A 23,616-nucleotide genomic window follows, 5' to 3' on the forward strand; every position below is an offset into this window, starting at 1 on the left:
GATCAATTTTATAATGTAGGTTGAGAAAAATACCAAATTGCACCGTGCAGTTTGAAAAAAAATTGCAAATGTCAATTGAATAATAATGCTTAGGGGATTGCTCTCCAGGCAAAAAGTCAAAAGTCGAAGCGATGTTCTGCTCAAATGAGCATCAGGCATTGCTCATCACCTGTTTACAGCCCTGACACAGAGGCAAGTCTAATCATAGCAAAACCACGTTTGACCCCTCCCCCCCCCACCACAAAGAGATACTTTACATCCTAGGTAACCTCACCGTGATGAGTGCACGAATCACATCACTTGATCCACTCGCCTTGTTAAGCGATGTTTAAGTTGTGGCTAACGGCCGGAACGGCAGCACATGACTTGAATACGGTAGCGGTGTGGACACTTCAAAGATTGGCAAGAGAACCATCGGAGGTGGCTACTGGGAGCTCTTAAAATCCACTGCTGCTCCAGATTTCTAGAGCAGAGGGGCTTTAAAAAAGACATCGTCTTCCCCCCCCCCCCCCAATTGTATTGGTGTCAAGTCACAAGGCGAAGACGTGTCTAATCGGATCTCTCGCAGAACAACACGACCCTTCATGCCGGGGAACGGTCCGCGGAAGCGGATACCACAGAACTAGTTCTCAACTCCTTCCGGGTGATCCCTAGGCCACAGACGCTCTGCTATCGGAGAAGAAATGTTCATCGCATGACGGTCAGATCCGGGTTTTGAATTCTCAAAGAGAGCCAAATTAAGTGCAAAACCAAAGTTTATTTAATTGGGGGGGGGGGGGGGGTGCGCAGTCATTGGTGATTGGGCTGAGACCATCGACTGACTGCACACGAGTACCCGGTTTCACCGGAGGCGACTGCCTGGAATCGTAATAATCTGACAAAGTCTCGTTGAAGACGAAATACATTTAATGGAAATTACATTACAAACGAGCGTGCATTCAGTACAAAACATTACAAATTTTAGTGCTGTCCAATATAGGAGATTGTCAACAATAATTAAGGCATTTCATATCAACAAAAGATGACCATATAAAGTTAAAATACTAAAGAGCCTAAGCTACGATGGGTAGATTCACATGCAAACAAAATGATATATATTTAACAAAATTATGGTACATTTTGTACATCTCAGGATCACGGCAATGTAATTTACAGTTATATAAAAAAAAAAAACATGTGTTTATAAAAATGTTTAATGCAGATACATTAGTCGTCACTGTGTAGGCAAGCTATAATTGAAGCCAGACGCAATAAATGAGCATATTCTGGCATCGTAGACCACGCGTTTCTAAAGAAATTCCATCGCTAATCAACGCAAACAGGCGTCATTCACACAATCTATTCTACTTGAGCGTATGATGCGAAGTCAAGGTGGGGTGCATAGAAGTAGGGTACAACTATCGATTCGCTGCACTGCCCCCTGCTGCCCACGACTTAGCCCGACAGACTATACCAACCCACAACACACGGTGGCCACCCATAAATACACTATCCAGGCTCAAACCTGCTTCACCGCTGAGATTTGCGATTGGGCACATTCCAGATGTTCTGGTCAAAGGGCCCGACTGGCCTTTATCGTGGGGCCTCAGTCGCGTATTGGCAAGAATGCAGTTTGTGTCAATATTTAGTGTCTAGACCAATATAACTTTGGCCATTTTTCATGCCACAATTGGCCACCTTTGAACTTTGGTCAATCCACATATTTACTGGACATCTGTGAAAATGAGCTTGACAACTCATCAGATTCCCCCAGTATAAATGCATCTTATTCCGATTCATATTTGACGCTCAAACCGAGTCAACCCAAACATTCCACCCCCTTGCTCACCCACCGTTCCTTCAACAATCACTTCCCTTACCCCGCCTGTGCCGAATTCAATCAACAAAACAACAAAACTCGAAGGCATCGTCATCATCTCCACCGCCTCTCCCCTGTGAATATTTCTTGCCATGGTTGGGGAAGTTGAGATTGTGGTCTGGGATGTTCCAAGTCGTAGACCTTTGTTGTGGTAACTTGTTTTTGTTTTAACTTAAAACTTTCGTGACTGCAGGAATTCATATTCTTGGTTCTTTCGGTAAAGTCACGTAGATAGAAAAGAATAAATAAAAATAAAAAATAATAAATCGAAAATAATATAGTTTTTTGATTTTATTATTTAAAATGTATTATTTTTACGTATTTTTATTTAATTTTTTTATTTTCTATCTACGTAACTTTATCGAAAGAACCAAGAATATTTGTTCGTTTGTTTATGCTTTTTTTTTGTTCATTCATTTTAGTTTTTTCTTGGAAGGTTTTTCATTTGCTTGGTGTGTATGTGTGTCTGTGGGCTTCTTTCGCACCGTGCGTAGCCAAGCGCATATATTAGATTATGTCCTTATTATATAATTAATGTACAGCGTTGCGGGATGCTGGGGCGCCACGGATGCGACATGTTAACTACCTCGCCTGGTATGCAGGAGGTCATGGGTTCGATCCCGACCCTGACACCTGTTGTATATTTGGAGTTTGCGGTGCCTATCAGCCCGTGGTCGTGGGGATTTTTTTCCAGGTCCTCCGGTTTTTTTCCCTCCACAATTAGAAACGTGCGTTTAGAGTATTTGTCTGCAATAAATGTCCGCATGATAAGCCACTTCATTGAGCTATCATTTATGGCCGGGGTGCTTCTGAAAAAGGGCTGCACAGCTCAGTGGGCCTCACCTGCTAGAATAAAAATCGTTTAAATATTTTTCGTTAAATGCTGGCATGAATGACGCCATATAAAATTAAGGAACCATTATAATCATCATCATCATCATCTCCAGTCGTCGGCCGAGAAGGCCGAGAACCTGGCGGGCAGATTGTCCACGGGGTAGAGTGACGGCGCCGTCACCAGCGTGGGGGGGCCGTTGGGCAGCTCCCACTCGCAGCGCCGGCACAGCTCCACCACCACGATCCTCAGGATGAGTCGCGCCAGCTCCTTGCCCACGCAGCTGCGCGAGCCGCCTCCAAACGGGATGTAAGTGAAGCGCGACGATGCCGCGTCTCCGCCATTGCCGCCGCCGGCGCCGCCGGTCATCCAGCGGTCGGGGTCGAAGTCGTTGCGCTTGGGGAAGTTCTCGGCCATGTTGTGCGTCTCCTTGATGCTGTAGATCACGTTCCAGCCCTTGGGGATCTGGTAGCCCTGGTGGAGGAAATGGGGACGCGTCATCACGTCGGTGACCGAGCAACGAGGGCACCGAGGCGCAGAGGTCGCAAACGGGTTTTGATTCCTTACCCGTACCCGTACCCGGCCGCACCAGGGTCGCAAACGGGTACCCGTACACGGCCGTACCCGTACCCTACCTGCACCCGGCCGGGTACGGGTAGGGTACGGGTATCGGGTACCTGATTGCGACCTCTGGGATGAAGCCATGTTGCAGGCGCGGGTGGGTTGATTCTAGGAACTTGAATTGTGAGAAGAGACAAGACGTTGGGAAATGAGTGACAAACGGTTACTCACCAGTGACTCACGGCCTACCCGTACCCGGCCGCACCAGGGTCGCAAACTCGGCTACCCGTACCCGGTCGGGTACGGGTAGCCGGGTATCGGGTAGGGTACGGGTATCGGGTACCCGGTTGCGACCTCTGCCGAGGCGACCCGCGCGTGCGAGCGCCCCGGCTCAGGCTATTAACAAACTATTCAAATTTTTCACCAGGTAAGGCCCACTGAGTTGTGTAGCTCTTTTGTTCAGAAGCAACCCGGCTTATCGCGCGGAAATTTACAACAGCCAAATACTCTGAAAGCGTGACGTTGATTCTAAATGTGGAGGGGAAAACCGGAGGAACTGGAGAAAAGTCTACACGACCACAGGGAGAGAGACGTGCAAACTCCAAATAAACAGGCGTCAGGGTTGGGATTGAACCCACAAGCTGCTGGATACCAGGCGAGGGAGAGGGTGCCACAGTGGCGAGATGTTAACTACCTCACCTGGTATACAGGAGGTCGAGGGTTTGATCCTGACACCAACGCCTGTATATTTGGGGTTTGCATGTTCTCCCCGTGGTTGTGGCATTTAGAGTATTTGGCTGCTATAAATTTCCACGTGATAAGCCACTTCGTTGAGCTATAATTTGTGGCCAGGTCGCTTCTGAAAAAGATCTATATTGCTCAATGAGCTTTAACTGATAAAATAAAAACAGTTTAGTTTTAAAGAGTTTTTAGTTTACACAATGCCACCGTGAGGCGTTACTTGTCGTCCATTCTGACGCGTGTTCATGCGTGTGCGTGCGTGCGAGCGGGGGCGTGCGTGCGAGCGGGTGCGTGCGTGCGAGCGGGTGCGTGCGAGCGGGTGCGTGCGAGTGGGCGCGTGCGTGCGAGCGGGTGCGTGCGAGCGGGTGCGTGCGTGCGAGCGGGTGCGTGCGTCTCCGGCGCAGGAAAGGGGCTCACGTTGATCTCGAAGGTTTTGAGCGCCACGCGGAAGCCCCCGGCCACCGGCGGGCTCACGCGCAGCGTCTCCTTCACCACGCTCGCCACGAACTTCAGCTCTTCCAGCTCCGCCAGGGAGCTGATGGTGCGCTCCGCGGTGAAGCCCTGCCAGCACACCACACAAAGGCCACAAAAACCATCACCCCTGCCGTGAGTAATTCAATTCCTTGGCAGCCAGCTCGACCCCCTCGGTTGAATCAAAGGTGGATGGATGTAACCTCGGATTTCCATCAAAAGCCAACACAGCGTTGGCTTCCGATTCCCCCCGAAGGTCAGACATAAATGTCTGTAATCTTATCTTTCGTAGAATTTTTTCGTAGCATTTTTTTTGCTTCATCTCATTTTATCTCTGCAGAGCGCCTTGGCTCAAGGCGCTTCACGCAGATTCAAAGCGGTGAGCAAGAATCGAGCGATTTAGACGGCAAGGGGGGCGGGCGAGGGCCGAGGGATGAGCGACCGTAACGGAGGAGCAGGTGGGGGGTCACGAGAGGGCGACAGGGGAGGGACGGGACAGAGTGGAAGGGCGAGGGGAAGGGGACGGTGCACCGAGGGCAGCTCGGTCACAGGCGCGGAGCGGATCGTTACGTCACGAGGTGGGGAACGCCTTGGTCAGGCACTGCTGGGGTGAGGGTGGGGGCGAGGTAGGGGGCGAGGGGGGGGGCGAGGGTGGGGGCGAGGGTGGGGGCGAGGGTGGGGGCGAGGGTGGGGGCGAGGGAGGGGGCGAGGGTGGGGGCGAGGGTGGGGGCGAGGGTGGGGGCGAGGGTGGGGGCGGCTGCTCCCAGTCACCCCTCGCGAGGGGTGTGCACCGCCTGGATGTCTCGCCGAATCGTCGGACACGAAGCCGAGGGCGACGGCTGGCGGATAAAATTTTTGGTGGCGCGGAAATGCACAGCAGCCAAATCCCCTAGACGCGTGACGTTGATTAGAAAATGTGAAGGGAAACACCGAAGGGCCCGGAGAAAAATCCACGCGACCACGGGGAGAGAGAGAGAGAGAGACACGCAAACCGGCGTCAGGGTCGGGATCGATCCCACGACCTCCTGCGTACCAGGCGAGGGAGCTAACATCCCACGGGCACCTTGGCGGTGTTGTACCTGCTGCTTGAGCTCGCTCCTCAGGCGGGAGCGGACGTGCGGGTGGATCGCGAGGTGCATGACGAGCGACGTGGCCGCGCTGGCCGTCGTCTCGTGTCCCCCGAACAGGAGCTCCGTGGCCGACTCCTTCAGGTCCTGGGGGGAGCGGGGAGTGGTGAGTGTTGAGTGGGGAGCGGGGAGCGGTGAGTAGGGAGTGGGGAGTGGGGAGTGGTGAGCGGGGAGTGGTGAGCGGGGAGTGGTGAGTGGGGAGTGGTGAGCGGGGAGTGGTGAGCGGGGAGTGGTGAGTGGTGAGCGGTGAGTGGGGAGTGGTGAGCAGGGAGTGGTGAGTGGTGAGCGGGGAGTGGTGAGTGGGGAGTGGGGAGTGGTGAGTGGTGAGCGGGGAGTGGTGAGTGGGGAGTGGTGAGCGGGGAGTGGTGAGCGGTGAGTGGTGAACGGTGAGTGGTGAACGGTGAGTGGTGAGCGGGGAGTGGTGAGCGGGGAGTGGGGAGCGGGGAGTGGCGAGCGGTGAGTGGGGAGTGGTGAGTGGTGAGCGGGGAGTGGTGAGCGGGGAGTGGTGAGTGGTGAGCGGGGAGCGGTGAGCGGTGAGCGGGGAGTGGGGAGTGGTGAGCGGGGAGTGGTGAGCGGGGAGTGGTGAGCGGTGAGTGGGGAGTGGTGAGCGGGGAGTGGTGAGCGGGGAGTGGTGAGCGGGGAGTGGTGAGCGGGGAGTGGGGAGTGGTGAGCGGGGAGTGGTGAGTGGTGAGTGGTGAGTGGGGAGTGGTGAGCGGTGAGTGGTGAGCGGGGAGTGGTGAGCGGGGAGTGGGGAGTGGTGAGTGGGGAGTGGTGAGCGGCGAGTGGTGAGCGGGGAGTGGTGAGCGGTGAGTGGAGAGCGATGAGCGGTGAGTGGTGAGCGGGGAGTGGTGAGCGGGGAGTGGTGAGCGGGGAGTGGTGAGCGGGGAGTGGTGAGCGGGGAGTGGTGAGCGGGGAGTGGTGAGCGGGGAGTGGTGAGCGGGGAGTGGTGAGCGGGGAGTGGTGAGCGGGGAGTGGTGAGCGGGGAGTGGTGAGCGGGGAGTGGTGAGCGGGGAGTGGTGAGCGGGGAGTGGTGAGTGGTGAGTGGTGAGCGGGGAGTGGTGAGTGGTGAGCGGTGAGCGGTGAGCGGGGAGTGGTGAGCGGGGAGCGGGGAGTGGTGAGTGGTGAGCGGGGAGCGGTGAGCGGTGAGTGGTGAGTGGTGAGCGGTGAGCGGGGAGTGGTGAGCGGGGAGTGGGGAGCGGGGAGTGGTGAGTGGTGAGTGGGGAGTGGTGAGTGGTGAGCGGTGAGTGAGGAGTGGTGAGCGGTGAGTGGTGAGCGGGGAGTGGGGAGTGGTGAGTGGTGAGCGGTGAGCAGGGAGTGGTGAGCAGGGAGTGGTGAGTGGTGAGCGGTGAGTGAGGAGTGGTGAGCAGGGAGTGGTGAGCGGGGAGTGGTGAGCGGGGAGTGGTGAGCGGTGAGCGGTGAGTGGTGAGCGGTGAGTGGTGAGAGGGGAGTGGTGAGCGGGGAGTGGTGAGCGGGGAGTGGTGAGCGGGGAGTGGTGAGCAGGGAGTGGTGAGCGGGGAGTGGTGAGCGGTGATCGGTGAGCGGTGAGTTGTGAGCGGGGAGTGGTGAGCGGTGAGCGCTCGGTTTAGGGCGCTTGTGCTCGCGCTTGCCCACTCTGTCTCAGCTGGATGCCCACTCAGGTGTGGCTGTCACGTGCTTGTGTGCAGGCGGTGCCACTGCACCAACCGGGGGAGGGGGGGGGAGGCTGCAGGCCACGGGGGGCTGGAGACGGGGCTGTAGATTGGACTGGAGGGGGCTTCATTTCATTTCGTGCCATCGTGTACATCAAGGTGCGTACACCCTCTCCCTGACTCTGTCTCTCTCTCTAGAGAGCTGAGAGGGTGAGCGCCTCCAGCGGTTTGCAGCGCTGGAAAGTGAGCGAGCGCAGCGAAAGCTCAGGGCGCCCAGCAGCTCACGTGGGCCCCCAGAAATCACGAAACAAGTCACGATGGGTGAACCAAACATCATCTCCGATTCAAATCTTAGTACGCACACAAAGCCAATTAACGTGAAACGCTCATTCACGTCCCCTGCCGTACCTCTCCCGCTATCTACACTGCATCCCTTCTGTCATTTCACTGGTAGCGTATAAATTGTAAGGGGGGCAAACTCCCCCCCCCAAATGAGGGCCCGCCCGACCCCCCCCCCCCACCCCCACTGGGCCAGCAGCACCACTGGCCATATCCAATGTCTGACCATCGAGGCGGCTGTCCATTAGTTTTTTTTTTGGGTCAGATCGCGTGAATAAAAATGTGTCATTAAACCCGCCACCACCCGACACGGCCAATTAGTAAAGTTTGTCACGTAAACAGAACGTGCCGATTAGTTACTAGTCCAACGCATCGGTGTGTTGGAGAGTAAACCCACAACATTTACAATTCGAGCACGACGTTTCGCTCGGTAATTACAACCAGCCTCATCAGGCGACAGCCAGAATTGTGGGTAATTATTGGTCGCGAAAGGTTACGTGTTAAAGTGTCGAGGCTACGTTCAGAAGTTCACCTGCAAGCTCAGGCAGTTGCCGTTTTCCCGCGAATGTTCAATGAGCATCTGCAGCGCGTCCTTGCACCCGTCCGTCGGGGGACTGCTCAACTTCTTCTTGATGCTCTCCTCGATTTTGCTGTGGATGACGTTTCGCGCTTTCAGCCCCTGCGGAACGATGAAGAACGGTCGGCCGGTAATTATACAGAGGTTCACGTAAAAACAAAAAAACTTTATATTTTCATTGGAAATGAAGCGGGGAAAGTGAACGAGTTACGAGTCAACGATAAGGGGGTGGAACGATGTACAGCATCGGTCGATTAATAGCGACCCTCACAAAGCTTGCGATGCTGAATCGAATCGCGGGTGTGATAATTGTCGTTGTCGTTAGGCTCGCGAGCACCCCTTGCAAGCCACTAGAGGCGCTACCATTCACCGCAGGCAGTGTGAAAAACAATCGAATGGCGACCCCAAATTTTGACGATTCATCAAATGGTCAGGGAGTGAATTCCAGCTGTAAGTAAACGAATTGGCATGGTAAACTGGACTTCCGCGATAAACTGAACGCCCACGGTAAATTGGACTCCCATGGTAAACTGGACTTCCATGGTAAACTGGACTCCCATGGTAAACTGGACTTCCACGGTAAACTGGACTTCCACGATAAACTGGACTCCCACGGTAAACTGGACTTCCATGGTAAACTGGACTCCCATGGTAAACTGGACTTCCACGATAAACTGGACTCCCACGGTAAACTGGATTTCCATGGTAAACTGGACTCCCATGGTAAACTGGACTCCCAGGGTAAACTGGACTCCCACGGTAAACTGGACTCTCATGGTAAACTGGACTCCCACGGTAAACTTGACTCCCACGGTAAACTGGACTCTCATGGTAAACTGGACTCCCACGGTAAACTTGACTCCCACGGTAAACTGGTATCCCATGGTAAACTGGACTCCCATGGTAAACTGGACTCCCATGGTAAACTGGACTCCCATGGTAAAATGGACGTCCACGGTAAACTGGACTCGTACGCTAAACTGGACTTCCACGACTCCGGAGCCGCAGGTTGCTCTAAACCAAGAATGGTTACGGGATCGCCACGGTTCAACGACTACAACAACCTTCTTCTTGGTTCTTTCGGTAAAGTCACGTAGAAGGAAAATAATAAAATAATAAAAACGACGACGACGCCGCCGTACCCGGTAGAGGCCGCCGAAGGGCACTTCGATGGGCAGCGAGAAGAGGTTTCGGATCATCTCCTCGAAGACCCCGACGAGGGCGTGGATCTCGCCGCGCGCCATGCCGTTCACGTCGATGCCGAGCAGCAGCCGCATGGCGATGCGGAACATGAGCACCTTGACCTCGGGGTAGACGAGCACGGGGCGCGAGCGCGAGCACCAGTCCCCGAGCATCGCCGACACCTCCTCCACGATCGTGGGCACGTAGTTCTGCAGGGCCTCTCTCGAGAAGGCCTTCAGGATGACCTGGGGTGGGGGGGGGAAGAAAACAAAAGATTACGATCATCCACGGCGTATTCTCATTCACGCATCCGCTCTGCCGCCTGTTCGGTACCTGTGGGGGGCGGTGCGGTGGGAATGGAAGGGGGGGGGGCACGGTAACTGGTGTAAAATTTATCCGATGTGAACCAAACTGTGGACCATCCCGAGCGAAAACCAGCCAGCCTGGCCAGACACTCCAAACACGGCGAAGGCGTTTTGTCCTCTGGTAACTTATATTTACCTGCCGCCTGCATCGCTGCTAATTACATCCCGTGAACCGGGTAGAGTGAGAGCGAGTTGGCTTGCGAGGGATGGCGACAACAGTGGAGACAGATCATGGCCGATGGGGAGACGGGGGGGGGGCGGTGGGGGCACCCTCACCTTCTTGCGCATCCTGTGGGCGCCGTCGAAGGAGCTGGAGAGGCAGCCGGCGCCCAGGATGGAGCGCACCGACGTGGGCCACTGCGCCGCCACGAGCCGGTGCTCGCCCAGCAGCAGGCGCCGCACGTTCTCGGAGCCGGTGACGCGCACGGTGGGCATGCCGAAGAGGTGCGTGCGGTAGACGGGGCCGTAGCGCTGGCGCTTCATCTCCATGAAGCTGCCCCTCTGCGGACCCCCACCGGCAGACAAACGAGCGCCTCCGATCAGAACACGGCCCGGCCACGGGGCGTGCGTGCGTACAAGCGAGCGCGCGAGCAGAGGGGTGACCATCGGGCCGCGTGTGCCGTGAGCGAGCGCCTGCTGGTTGCGCCGGAGCGGGTCGCGCACGTGACGAGAAGCGGACCGCGCAAGCGAGAGGTCTTGTCGTGCCGGGTGCATTAACGTCGATTGGGGTAGGCGGAACGTGACAAGCGTAGTGATATGTGTCGAGGGGAAGGGTAGCCAGCAGCATGCCTGGCCGCCCCGCCGCCTTTGTCTCTCCGACGCTGGTGTTTTATACACGCCACATCGGGGTTCTCATACGAGGCTGATCGGACATCGGGGAGGCCCAGGACTGGTTCAGATATTCGTCGCTGATGTTGGCCGTGAGCGGGAATCGAACTCGGGCGACGGCCATGCAAACATCAACAGCAGCAGCAACGTGTCACATTTAACACATTCCTGTGGAGGCAGCTGTTGGAACGTTGGGTTGCTCGGTCAATGGCCAGGGTCAACGGCGGCGTGGTGTATTCCGCAAATATGGCCAACTGTGAGGGCGGGCACAAGCCGGTGTGAGTAGGTTAAACGTTGAGTTTTATAAGGGCACAACGGGGTGACCAGCTCCTCCCCACCCAGCCCCACCCCTCCCACCCCCCAACCAGCCCCTCCCCACCCTCCCCTCCCACCCAGCCCCACCCTCCCCACCCAGCCCCACCCTCCCCACCCAGCCCCTCCCTCTCCACCCAACCTCTCCCTGCACGACGGACGGACGGACACAATAATCCCCTGTGGGCTGGTGTAACCAGGAGGTTCCTACCAGTATAAATGCGTACATTTATCATCGTTTTAAAATCGTTGCTCCGGGAAGAGGGGCTTGTGAAGGTGAAATTTGGCACTGGTGAAGCAGAGTGCGGTTTGTCACAAGGTGCATCCCTCCACCAGAAACAACAACTAAAAAATATTCCCCCCCTCCCCACCCGGATCACCACATCCAGTATACTTATAGCTTAACGGCTGTCCCTGCGAGCTGGCGAGTCACCGTGGTCACCAACGAAAGAAAGCAAAGCAAGCCCTGCGTAGAATCAGAGGAAACAAACTTCTCTGAAAACCACCTGCTGGGTCCAAGTGCTGTTCGCGAGCGCCAATGCAGATCGGGCTATACACACACACACGTAAACAAAGACAAAGACCTCGCCTATAGCCTTGGCAACCTGTTGGGACAAGTGCTGTTAGCAAGCACCAATGAAGGCCGCAACGGCACACGAGGGGGTGGGTGGCCAGCACCACGCCCGGCCGCCTTCGTCTCTCCAGTGGCGATGCTTACACATCGCAGCAGGTACTCCTTTTGTGGGGGGTGGGTGGGGGGGGGCCCAGGACCAGTTCTAGGTGATCGTCACCGGTGTTGTTCGTAGCGCAGAGCGCAACCCGCTACACCAGGGGCCAGAAAACAAAGTATTAAGGAGACATTTTATTCGAAAATTCGTTGAAAAACCTCAATAGATTTCAAGAGCCGCCAATGCACTGCGGTGCGTGGTGCCATACGAGACGGCGATGGGCCTTTCATAAATAAGCGGAAATCTGCACTACACCCTAAACAAACAAAGACACAAACACAAGTAAACACAAGACAAAGATCACCCCGCGTTATAGCCTGAGCCGACTGTTGGAGCAAGCGCTGTTTGCGAGCACCTATGAAGGCCGGCACGGCACACGAGGTGGCGGGTGGCACAGCAACACGCCCGGCTGCCTTTGTCTCCCTGGTGCCGATGTTTACGACACACCGCACCGGGTACTCATTTGAGGCCGAGTCAACCTAGCGGAGGCCCAGGAACCGTTTCAAATAATCGTCGCCACTGGGTGTTGGCCATGAGCGAGAATCGACCCCGGGGATCCAGGTTCGTAGCGCAGCACGCTAACCGCTCCACCACCGCTCCCCACACTACCACACAGACTCACACGCGCGCACACACAGACACGCGCACACACACGTGGTTCGTGGTGGTAGGTGGTGGTGGTGGTAACGTCGTTGTAGCTCTCACCCCCAGGACGTAGTGCAGGGTCTCCCCGATCAGAGGCAGACCCATGGATCCCGGCGGCAGCGGCAGCGGGCACGAGGGGTCCCGGTCCCGCAGGCAGAACTTCTCCCACAGCTTCCACGTGGCCAGCAGCAGCAGCAGCGGCGTGAAGATCGTGATGGTCACGGTGATCGCTAGCTGAAGCAAAGCCATGGCGACGAACTTCGGACCGCGCGTCGAGTGCTGAACGGCGTCTCTCGTTTGCGATTGTCGATGGTGACACGCGCGGCTGCGTCTTCCGCTCGCCGTGAATTGATCACGCGCCGGCACACGTGAGCGTGGTGGGGTAGCGGTAGAGGCCGGGTGGTGTGGTGCCACCCTCTCTCCCCCCTTCCTTCTCCGAGTGATTGGTGTGAAGCTCCGACTTCTTTTTATGCACCCCCCTACCCCCGCCGCTTCGCCGTGGCTGGATTAGGAGGAGGGGTTTTTTTTGTGGTTGTGTTGGGGTTTTCTTTTTACAGGTCGCTATTACCTATCACGGCCAGATAGACTGGTTCAAGTAGAGTTCAGCGGCTCCTCAACAGCTGGGCCAGGCCCTCTGAGTAACCCCCCCCGCCGCCCCTGACCCAGCCGACACCCACCCCACGTGGTTTGCGCATGGTCTGGTGGCGGACACTCTCTCTTTCCATGCAAAGGTCCCTTCTGCGTGTGTGTGTCTATGTTGGCCTATCTTCTCTGTGTGTGTGTCTATGTTCTGTGTGTGTCTGTGTTGTCCTGTGTGTGTGTCTATGTTGGCCTATCTTCTGTGTGTGTGTCTATGTTGCCCTCTCTTTGTGTGTGTGTCTATGTTGGCCTATCTTCTGTGTGTGTGTCTATGTTCTGTGTGTGTCTATGTTGCCAACTGTGTGTGTGTGTGTGTCTATGTTGCCCTCTCTTTGTGTGTGTGTCTGTGTTGTCAACTGTGTGTGTCTATGTTGACCTGTGTGTGAGTCTGTGTTGCCATGTGCGTGTGTTTATGTTGTCCTGTGCGTGTGTCTATGCCTTTCTCTCTTCTCTCCGTGTGTGTCCGTAGTGCGCTCCCACGTTTGCTTGTTAAACGCCTTAATCCATTTTAACATTAGGGGCGACGCGAGCCCCCATTGTGTACGCAAGAACACTTAGCCGTCGTCAATTACGGAATTAAGACGTTTGTGTTTACCCGGTCAATTGTATATAACTGACTGTTGGTCACCCACCCGCTCATTGTGCCGCGGAGAGAGAGGGGCCTTTAAATACAAACGTTCTCTCGACGTCTGTGTTGCGAGGAGGAGGAGGGAGGGGAGGGGAGGGGTGGGTTAGGCGACACGTTAAGAGACAAGGAATCAAATGGCGCTCTTTTGTTGCCTTCGCACTTAATTCGAGAAGTGGTCGAGTCACGGGGACGATGGGCGCGTCGCGACCCACGGAGAGAGGAGAGCGGGGAGTGGGCCCGGGGTATCTCGTGGCTCTGTAATGCAGATTGCCGAGACAATTGTCCTGCTGCCTAATTGAGTGCCACCCTCTTCACCCAACCCAACCCACCCAACCCAACCCACGCCACCGCTCAGCTATCTCCGCGGCGGACACGACAACAAATGCCAATCTCGCAGCCGCTATTCAAATGCGCCGCCCCATCATTCCCATTTGCTCTGCGCGCGTTGTGAAGCTGAAACTTGCGAAACGATTTTTAAATAATAGTTCGTTTTTTCTTTTAACCAGGTAAGGCCCACCAACTGAACTCTATAGCTCTTTTTTTTTAGAAGCGACCTGCCTGGCTATCACTAATGAAAGGTCTACTACGAAGTGTCTTTTCATCGCGTGGAAATGTATAGCGGGCACAAATGCTCAAAACGCGCACGTTGATTATTATAAATGTGAAGGGGGGGAAAGAAAAGCAGAGGACCCGGAAAAAAAATCCACGCAACCACGGGGGATATAGACACCGCAGACTCCAAATACACAGGTGTCTCAGCGGTCGGGATCGAACCTACGACCTCCTGGCTGGCGGGCGAGGTAGTTAACATCTCAACACAGTGGAGCTCACATTTGCGAGTCAGGGGCTAGGCTGCACGTGTTATGCTAAACCTGGCCGTGCAGCCTGATTACGCCCGAACACGTTTGATTGGTGATTTCAGAACGGGTTCTTCATTGCCTTATTGGGGGCAATTAAAAGTTGGTGTGTAAAGAGAGATTGCGTGTCAGCGCGCGCGTTCACGCCAGCGACGATTATATTAGCAGAACATGTCCTGGGGCTTCCCGTGAGTCGATTCAGTCTCCAATGAGTACCTGGTGCGGTGTGTCAACATCGCCACTGGGGAGACAAAGGCGGTCGGGCGTGGTGCTGGACACCCACCCCCTCGTGTGCCGTGCCGGCCTTCATAGGCGCTCGCTAACAGCACTTGCGCCAACAGTGCGATATCGACGTAAAGCTTTCGTGACTGCAGGAATTCATGTTCTTTGGTCGTTTGGTAAAGTCACGTAGATCGGTTCAAAGAAAATAACAAAAAACTACGACGTTTCGATCGCAACACAAGCGGTCGTCATCAGGAACAAAAAAAACGACCGTTTGTGTCGCGATCGAAACGTAGTTTTTTGTTATTTTCTTTGAACCTATCTACGTGACTTTACCGAAAGACTGCTGGATGAATGAAGACCTGCCCCCCCCCCCCGCCTCACCCACCAACCCCGTGTCGTTCGTCGGAGTGCGGTGTTGGTCATACTTCACCGCGATGGTCAGTGCGGTTCGCCGAAGCGGGGTTGGGGGTTGATCCAAGACCCGTCCAGATGTCACTCGCCAATCGATGTTAGCCGTGGCCGGGAATCGAACTTAATCCCGCCGGGTTCATGAGCCGTCCCAGCCATCCTCATTATTAGAACGTTTCAATCTGATATGTGTATGTATGTTGAACCTCTGTCGCACCGTACATCGCTAACCGTGCTAATCAGAGGTGAGGGGGGGGAGACAGCGAATTAAACACATCAAGAAGCAGTCATAAAGAAATTCGTGTTCAATGTACGTGATGTAAATGTGCGTATCACCAGTTGGCTTCCTAATATTGCTCCGTTGTGCGGCGTTCGGCATCGCAGTTCACAGAGAGCAAAATACTCAACAATAATCAACGAGAGACGGAGATAGTGGGATGGGGGTGGAGGGGAGGGGAAGTGGGGTGGGGGTGGTGATGGAGAGGCCTTTGGCTGCCCTGTACAGGTGGCTCCGTTTACTGGCCCTCCACTCACCCCGACCGTCGCGCTTCCCAGCCAAGAATCGGAGTTCCCTGAGATTAAAAAAAAACTTGCCGTCGTGGCTTCTTTCACCATCGAGGTTCAACTTCGGGTCACGCGGGGAAAAGGTTCAGGAGGGGAGAGAGAGAGAGCGAGAGAGAGAATTGGCGTGATTCGCAAGGCCGCGTTTTGATTTGCTCCCACCAGCGCTGACTGGAACAGGGACCTTTGGTTTGTGGTATCGTAGCGCTCGTTCGCGAGCACTGAATAAATGATTACGCAATTATTATGCTTATTACACATATATTATTTTTTTATATCGTCTTGTCTGTATTATACGACGCTTCGAAAAGCAAGACGCACTCCAAAACTTGCGTCCAATTTCAATAAAGTTAATCCAATGTTGGCACGCATGACCCCCCCCCCACACACACGCGTATGCTTTAATGCAAAGGACAAACAAGTGCGTCTTATAATCCGGTGAACATGGTAGATATTTTCTCGTGATGCACGTGTCCCCAGATATATCCGACACGATGGCTTTTATATACTCGGCAAATTACGCCTCCCTGAATCTCAACCACTCGTTTCCAGGAGGCTTCTGCCACGCGTGTGTGATGTATCGTTTTGTTGAGTACCAATAAAATGAGCGTTGGTGCTTCGCGTGGGAAGGAAAGCGGAGACCTGCAGGGAGAAACCTCCACCACGCGTGAACGAGGGGATACAAAGTGAACTTTTCGCGCAGATCGAGTCCCATGGCTCCTTCTCAGCCCTGACGGGTCTGCCAAGTTGTTTTCCAGACCCGTGCGTGCGTGACCCACCAAACCTCGCCTTCTATTCGTGTGACACGAAGTGACTTTCGTGTGATCTCCAGCGACGTCATTGCGGTGCGGATGCAATAGTTGTGGCGAGATGTTTACTACCTCGCCCGGTATACAGGAGGTCGTGGGTTCGTTCCCGACCCTGACGCCTGTATACTGTATTAGGCGTTTGCGTGTATCTTTCTCTCCGTGGCTACGTGGATTTTCTCCGGCTCCTCCAGTTTTCCCCTCCACGTTAAGAATCAACGTGCGTTTAGAGGAGTTGGCTGCTCGACATTTTCACATGATAAGCGACTCGGTTGAGCTATCATTAGTGGCCAGGTCGCTTCTGAAAAAGAGCTACTGTATATAGCTCGGTGAGCCTTACGTGGTAACATAATTTTTTTAATAGTTTAATCTGGTGTAGTATGTATACATACACCTGACTTACAACCGATTTAATTGTTATAATATAATTTTAATAACATTTCACTTGGTAGGAATGAACTCCATTGTATCTGGTTGATTGCAATCTATTCATGCGTTGCTTTTGAAACTCACTGTAAAATATATCGTCGCATTGCGAGGTGTTTTGCCATGGTCAATCCACTGCTGTATGGACTCTTCAGAAGCCACCACCGACTCTGTAATGTAGTAATCCACCGAGCACATTGATTTCATCGCTCCATCTCCTCCGTACACGTGCTCTCGAACGCATTGTATTCATTGACTGCCACTCTAGTATTATTCTTGACTGCAGGCCATATTTAACAACGTGCAATTATGGGTTTCTTTGCAATTTGTACTCAGTAGGTGTGCGTGTGTGTGTGGTCACGGGGTTAGGAACGCCACGCCCCGATTTTGATTTTCTGCCAAGGATAACGAACATCGGTGGCCATCATCCGAACCGGTCCCCTGCCTATCTCTAGGTCGATTCGGCCTCAAATGAGCACCTCGTGCACTGTGTAAATGTCAGAATTGGGGAGACAAAGGCCGCATATGCCGTGCCGGCTTTCATGGCTGCTCGTTAACAGCACTTTCCCTCTTGATTTGAAGCTTTCGTGACTGCAGGAATCCATACTCTTTGGTTCTTTTGTCTGTGTATTATAATAGACACGGGGAATCCTTCACCTTTGCCGAGACTTCATCGTATGTCAGCACACCTTGGTGCTGACGTGCACACTCGAGCGTTCAAACGTGTTGTAGAAAGTAGCAAAACGCCCTTGGGTAGCAGTAATATGGCTATAAGCACAGTTATGGTGATCCCTAACACGGACGAACCCCGCTGCTGTCGGGTTATCTCGGGTGTCTTGCTGCTGTTGCTGCTGTTGCTGCTGTTGCTGCTGTTGCTGCTGCTGTTGCTGCTGTTGCTGCTGTTGCTGCTGCTGCTGCTGCTGTTGCTGCTGCTGCTGCTGTTGCTGCTGCTGCTGCTGTTGCTGCTGTTGCTGCCGCGCAGGGCGATCGGATGGAAGTGCCGGCGATGTGTGGATCGCCAGCTGAGACGTGGCCCTGTGCTGAGCAGTGTGACTCACGACCGCGCGCAATTCCTTTCGTTCTCAACCTTACGCTCACGTCAGCACGAATAACAGCAGCAATGCAGCGTGGGTGACATCCTTCACTGCGTGGTTGTGAAATGTGCAGGGCATTTGTGATTCAATAATAATGTCATAAACTTCGATTTAAAGCTTTCGTGACTGCAGAGATTCATCTTCTTGGTTCTTTGGGTGAAGTCACGTAGAAGGGAAGTAATAAAATAATAAAAATAAAACATAATAAAATTAATTTTATTATGTTTTATTTTTATTATTTTAATAAAATTAATTTTATTATGTTTTATTTTTATTATTTTATTACTTCCCTTCTACGTGACTTTACCGAAAGAACCAAGAAGAAGAATGTCATAAACGTTTGAAGGACCGTTGCACCTTCTTGTCCACCACGTACGCACAGCCCACGGGCTTTTTTAAATCCTTTATATTAAGTTCGCTTGCTTGCTTAGGACCGTGCAAATCTTTCGCTCGTTTTTTAACCCACTTCCCGTGATCCAATCGAGCTGACATTTTCCACACAGACTCGTTGTGTGTGACAATTAATTTTCGTGAAAAAAAATTCCAAAATTTTACACTGTTTAGGGAAAACAAATTAAATATTTAATTACCAATTGCTTAATGGTGGCAGACAATCATCTGACCCATAGGTGGCAGCCATCTCAAGCCAGAGGACGAGAGGACTCTAGCCGCCACGCATATCAAGGATTTATAGTGAAAAACTTTGTTTTTACGGGTTTACTTGTTTTCTCTCTCTCTCTCTCGCAATTTCCAGGGAAATTGATGGGGTGCTATCGTTGCGCGCGCACGCTAACGTCAAAATATTTGTGGCTCTTTTGAGCTTTGTGGGTGTCTTAATTCAACGCACACACCCCAGTGAACCCCTACGTGTATATGTCATGCTCTACTGTATATTTTTGTACGCGTGCCTGCCTGTGAATGTTGATCGCGAAACCCTTTTTAAGTCGAGACGTTTCACAGCTGAGGAATTGCCCTCGCTCCAAACAAATGCCCTTCAACTTGCAGACGCCATGGGAAGAAAATCCCCAGCGTGCTTGGGCATGTTAAGAGGACATCACGATCGGGGCGCACAGCCTCGCTTGTGATATCCATCTACATATACCGTGTGTGTGTATATGTAGTATATGCAATTACAAACGTACAGCCCTCTGTTAATCCACTTCTGGATGAGCGCCCTCCACACGCTGTGTAGGCCACGAAGTAGGGTTTTTGTTGTTGTTCTGTCATACTTTACTGCGCTGATCGATGCGGGCTGGTGAAGGAGGGGGGGGTCAGGAAAGTTTGAGATTTCACTCGCCACTGATATTAACCGTGGCCAGGCATCAAACTCAGGCCGCAGGCTTCGGTAGCGCAGAGAACATCGCGCTCACCACGACTACCACTGCTCCTCCCCCTACACCAAAAAGATAGCCAGAGTTAATTAAGTTTCACTCAAGTCTCGAGCACTACCCCGTGTCCCCTCCCTTCTCATCCCCTTTCTGAACTTTCCTCTATCCCCCCCCCCTACTCTTCCCTCTCTCTTTTTTTTACGATCAGTGGAAACAAGAAGATGCTCGGTGTATTCGGCATTTTGTTTCGTTCATCATTTCGTAAATGTTTTTTTTAACTGGGCTTTATGTAACCCCCCCCCTCTCGCTCTCTCGCTCGCTCGCTCGCTCTCTCGCTCGCTCTCTCTCTGTCGCTCGCTCGCTCTCTCTCTCGCTCGTTCTGTCGCTCATTCCCTCGCTCACTCTCTCGTTCTGTACGCCGCCCCCCTCGCAGTCTCGCTCTCCTTCCCCTCCCCGCTTGTTAGCGCGCCGCCCGACAGGACAAACGGGGCGCACAGTCCGGGGTCAAGTGTGGGTCACGTAAACATAATGACGGGTGCCCGTAATTGCTGCGGGCTATAATCTACGTGAGCGACGGGCGCTCGCATTCAGATGAAAATTTGTACATGACAAAACAGCGTGTATTGTGAGTCTCTCCCCACCCACCGACCCACCCATACCATCCCCCTCCCTCCCACTATCTCCCCCCCCACCACCCCCACCGTCACCCCCTGCTGAGAGCAGTTAATCTGCTAATGGGCAATGAAACAAATAATTGCGTACATCTCTACAGTATTCGTGTCTCCGTATGTATAAATATGTTGTTGTTATTATTATTAGGCCATCATTTTCATGAACTTTCCAGAGCGATGTTAACAATGATTGCGTAATTATATTGCATTTTATTTAATGACGCTTTATCGTCACCAATGCTGCACTTGCCCGGAATGGTGAAGTACGGTGGGAGATGGAAGGGCCGTCATCTTGTCGTGGGACTTTATAGGCCGGTGGACTAATGCGATATGTTTACACGGATAAACAAACGGAGATTTATTTGTGTATTTACTACCTACCAAATAAATAACAGGTTTCAGAGATAATTTGCCCTTGACGCTTGGAGCTGATTTTTTTTCCATTTGGAACTTGCATCGAAGGCAGACTGGCCATTAGATGACCATCTCGCACGACTATTGATTCATTATCAAGGTTTTTTCGGGTTAAATCGCGTAAATATAAATGTGTCGTCAACCCACCACCACCCAACACAGCCAATTAGTAATGTTTGTCACTTAAAAAAAGTACCAATTGCTTACTACTAACGACACATTTATATTTACCTAACCAACACACCTCTACTATCAATACTATTGGTCGCGAAAGCCTACGTGTTAAACGACTGTTGATATTACCTTTCTCATACCTACTTCTCATTTGCATTTCAACAAGGGAGCGGTGGCGGAGTGGTTGGCGCACTGCACCCTGAACCCGGTGTCCTGAGTTCTAGTTTTGCCCCACCCTCCCCCACCGTTCCCCTACCACCTCGACTCCATCAACTCGCGCTGACCAAAGTGGTGAAGTATGGTTAAACACCCCCCCCCTCCTCCCCCCCACGACTGACAGAATCAGAATATTGATTTATACTGGAGGTATCCGATGAGCTATTAAGTTCTTTTTCACAGCTGTTGTTTACTCATTGCGATACATTTCCATGGCTGCAGCTTCCACGACTGTGCCGTGAAGGTTGGCTGATGGTACTGGTGGTACGGAACGAAGTGAATTGTTCTTCCGGTAAAGTCACGTATAAAGATAAAATAATAAATAAAATTAAATACTAGCATATGACGTTTCGATTGCAACACAAGCAATCATCATCAGGTATAAATTAAATAGAAACACAAATCTAGTATACTGTACTTAGAAATGTAATACAACAGAGAGTCGGATAACATAACAGTCAACATCCTACCTGGTTGATTACGTTCTTCCTGAGAATGCTAAATTTGATGATTGCTTGTGTTGCAATCGAAACGTCGTATGCTAGTATTTAATTTAATTTATTATTTTATCTTTATACGTGACTTTACCGAAAGAACCAACGAATAATTCCTGCAGTCACGAAAGCTCCAACTTAAGTTTGAAGTGAATGGTGTCGAACACGTTTCTAAACGCTATGAAGGCGATGTCCTCATACAGACAGGCAAGACAGGTGGTACATTTACTCGTGACCGACCGACAAACTCTTTTTTACAAGAATGTCAATGTCCCTAAATAAAACGACAGTAAAGACGGAGAGGTAAAAGTGCACACATTTCAAAACACAAACACGATGAATACAGTCATTGGCCACGAGTAAACTCCTCCATTGTAATCGACCTCTTTGTATGTGGTGTGCGAGACCTCGCAAGGAACGGAACGAGGATTTAATTGACACTTGGAAAAATATTTGGCCGAGGTTAAACCCTTATGCTAAGGATGTTGTGCTAAGTGCTTTGCGGTACAGCGCACACACGCGCGCACAGCACGCGCCCACAGAGATAAACACACGCACAAAGCAAAGAGCATCGTATAGTCTCAACAGAACTTTAGGGCAAGTGCTGTTAGCGAGCACCTGTTAAGGCTGGGGTGGTGTGGCCAGCACCATCCCCGTGCGCCTTTACCCCCCCCCCCCCCTCAGTGATAATGATTGCACACTTCGAGAGGCAGTGCGCAATCATTATCACTAGGGGTGTACGGTGCGAAAGAAGTTCAGCATACATACCCACGGGGACTCATTTAAGGCTGAGTTAACCTAGGGCCAGAATTTGTCCTTATCCCCCACGCCACATACAGTACACCCACACACATTGGAAACTGGTTTCGGAATTACGACTCGACCCATGTACTGGATTGAGTGTTGTTGATTTTTTCCAACTCACCACAACTTTCCAACAGAAAATGTACGTCTCGTTCATTTATCGTCTCGTCTGTCAATCAGCTAGAATACACTCCGTTGGCACGCACGGAGCGCGACACCATCTTCGCGTGTGGAAATTGCACAAAGATGATTGCACGCTAATGGATTTAAACTATCCCACGGTAACGGAATTATAACATTCCACGGTAACGGAAGTACAATCGTCCACTGTAACGGAATTACAATACCACGGCAGCGGGGGTGTAAGATTCCACGGTAACGGAATTACAATATCACACGGTACCGGAATTATGACAGTTCACGGTAACGGAATTACAACATTTGACAGTTCGCGGTAACGGAATTACAACATTTGACAGTTCGCGGTAACGGAATTACAACATTTCACGTTGACGGAATTACAATATCCCACGGTAACGGAACGACGACATTCTACAGTAACGGAATTACAATATTCCACAGTAACGGAATTACAAGAACAATACATGCCGATTCAAGGGCTCTTATAAAAGGGTTACATCGCACAGACCTGCCACGTAAGAACAGGCCTTGGCTATGATATCCCAAATAATGAATGGGGTTACAATTGTACCTGTTGTGATCATCAGTGTCTGTGACCCACGTTGTGATTCCCTTTACTCGTGTAACTGACCACAACAATCATTGCTCTCTCTACGAGAAATCCCGTCAAGACCTCTGAAGCTAAGCAGGTTTTTAAGCCTGGCAAGCGAGTGGCGTTGAGGCCAACGGGGGCCACATCGATCGTCGTTCTGTCACTCTCCGCCCAAACTTAACCCGCACACACCAGCGTGGTGAAGTATGGCCGTACATCCCTGGTGAGAGCCCTCATCCAGCAGTGGATTGACAATACAGGCTATAGACACGCACACTGATTAGCTCCGTAATTCACACACGAACAAAGACAAATACAAAGATCCCCCGTATAGCCTTAACAGACTGTTGGGGCAAGTGCTGTTAGCGAGCACCTATGCAGGCCGGAACGGTACACGAGGGGGTGGGTGGCCAGCACCACGCCCGGCCGCCTTTGTCACCCCAGTGGCGATGTGTACACACCGCACCAGGTACCCATTTGAGGCTAATTCACACACACACACACCTACACTATTTAGTCTTCGTGCTTTGCAATCGACGCAACCGGCAAAACAATGAATGGGTTTTCTGCCACGTGCGACGATGTCGCCTAGCCGGCCCCCGTCATATTCCCCGGGCATCATCACTAGCCGGACAAACATTTGCCACGAAGGCGTCAATGAAACTGGCCACCCCCCCCCCCCCGGCTTGCAGCAGGTGGCCCTGCTGGTGGCCCTGCTGGTGGCCCTGCTGGAAGCCACCTTCGCCCCTCGCAATGCGGCAGTGCTCGACGTGGACAACCGCCGCCGCACAACGAAGGGAACTCAAAAAGGGGGACCTCAAAGCAGTGCCCGATTAAGATAGTGCGCGGGGGCCTGTAGCATATGTTACAAAGGGGCCCTAAATAAAAAAAAAACGTAAATATTAAAATACTATTTTTTTTTACTTGCATAGTAAAGTAATTGT

The 23,616-nt window shown here is 52.4% G+C and overlaps 1 protein-coding gene across 1 annotated transcript; it reads right to left on the minus strand.

Moving 5' to 3' along the window:
- Window positions 1–2,308: 2,308 nt before the first annotated feature.
- CYP26A1 (cytochrome P450 family 26 subfamily A member 1) lies at window positions 2,309–12,667 on the minus strand. Its single transcript, XM_078855085.1, has 7 exons — window positions 12,255–12,667; window positions 9,958–10,182; window positions 9,277–9,561; window positions 8,090–8,236; window positions 5,543–5,677; window positions 4,410–4,553; window positions 2,309–3,164 (listed from the first exon to the last, which is right to left on the minus strand). The coding sequence occupies exons 1-7, from the start codon at window positions 12,441–12,443 to the stop codon at window positions 2,796–2,798; spliced, it is 1,494 nt and encodes a 497-aa protein (XP_078711211.1). The 5' UTR covers window positions 12,444–12,667; the 3' UTR covers window positions 2,309–2,795.
- Between the last annotated feature and the right edge of the window lie 10,949 nt (window positions 12,668–23,616).

The sequence above is a fragment of the Lampetra fluviatilis genome, chromosome 4 (genome assembly GCF_964198595.1).
Source record: "Lampetra fluviatilis chromosome 4, kcLamFluv1.1, whole genome shotgun sequence".
Taxonomy (NCBI): domain Eukaryota; kingdom Metazoa; phylum Chordata; class Hyperoartia; order Petromyzontiformes; family Petromyzontidae; genus Lampetra; species Lampetra fluviatilis.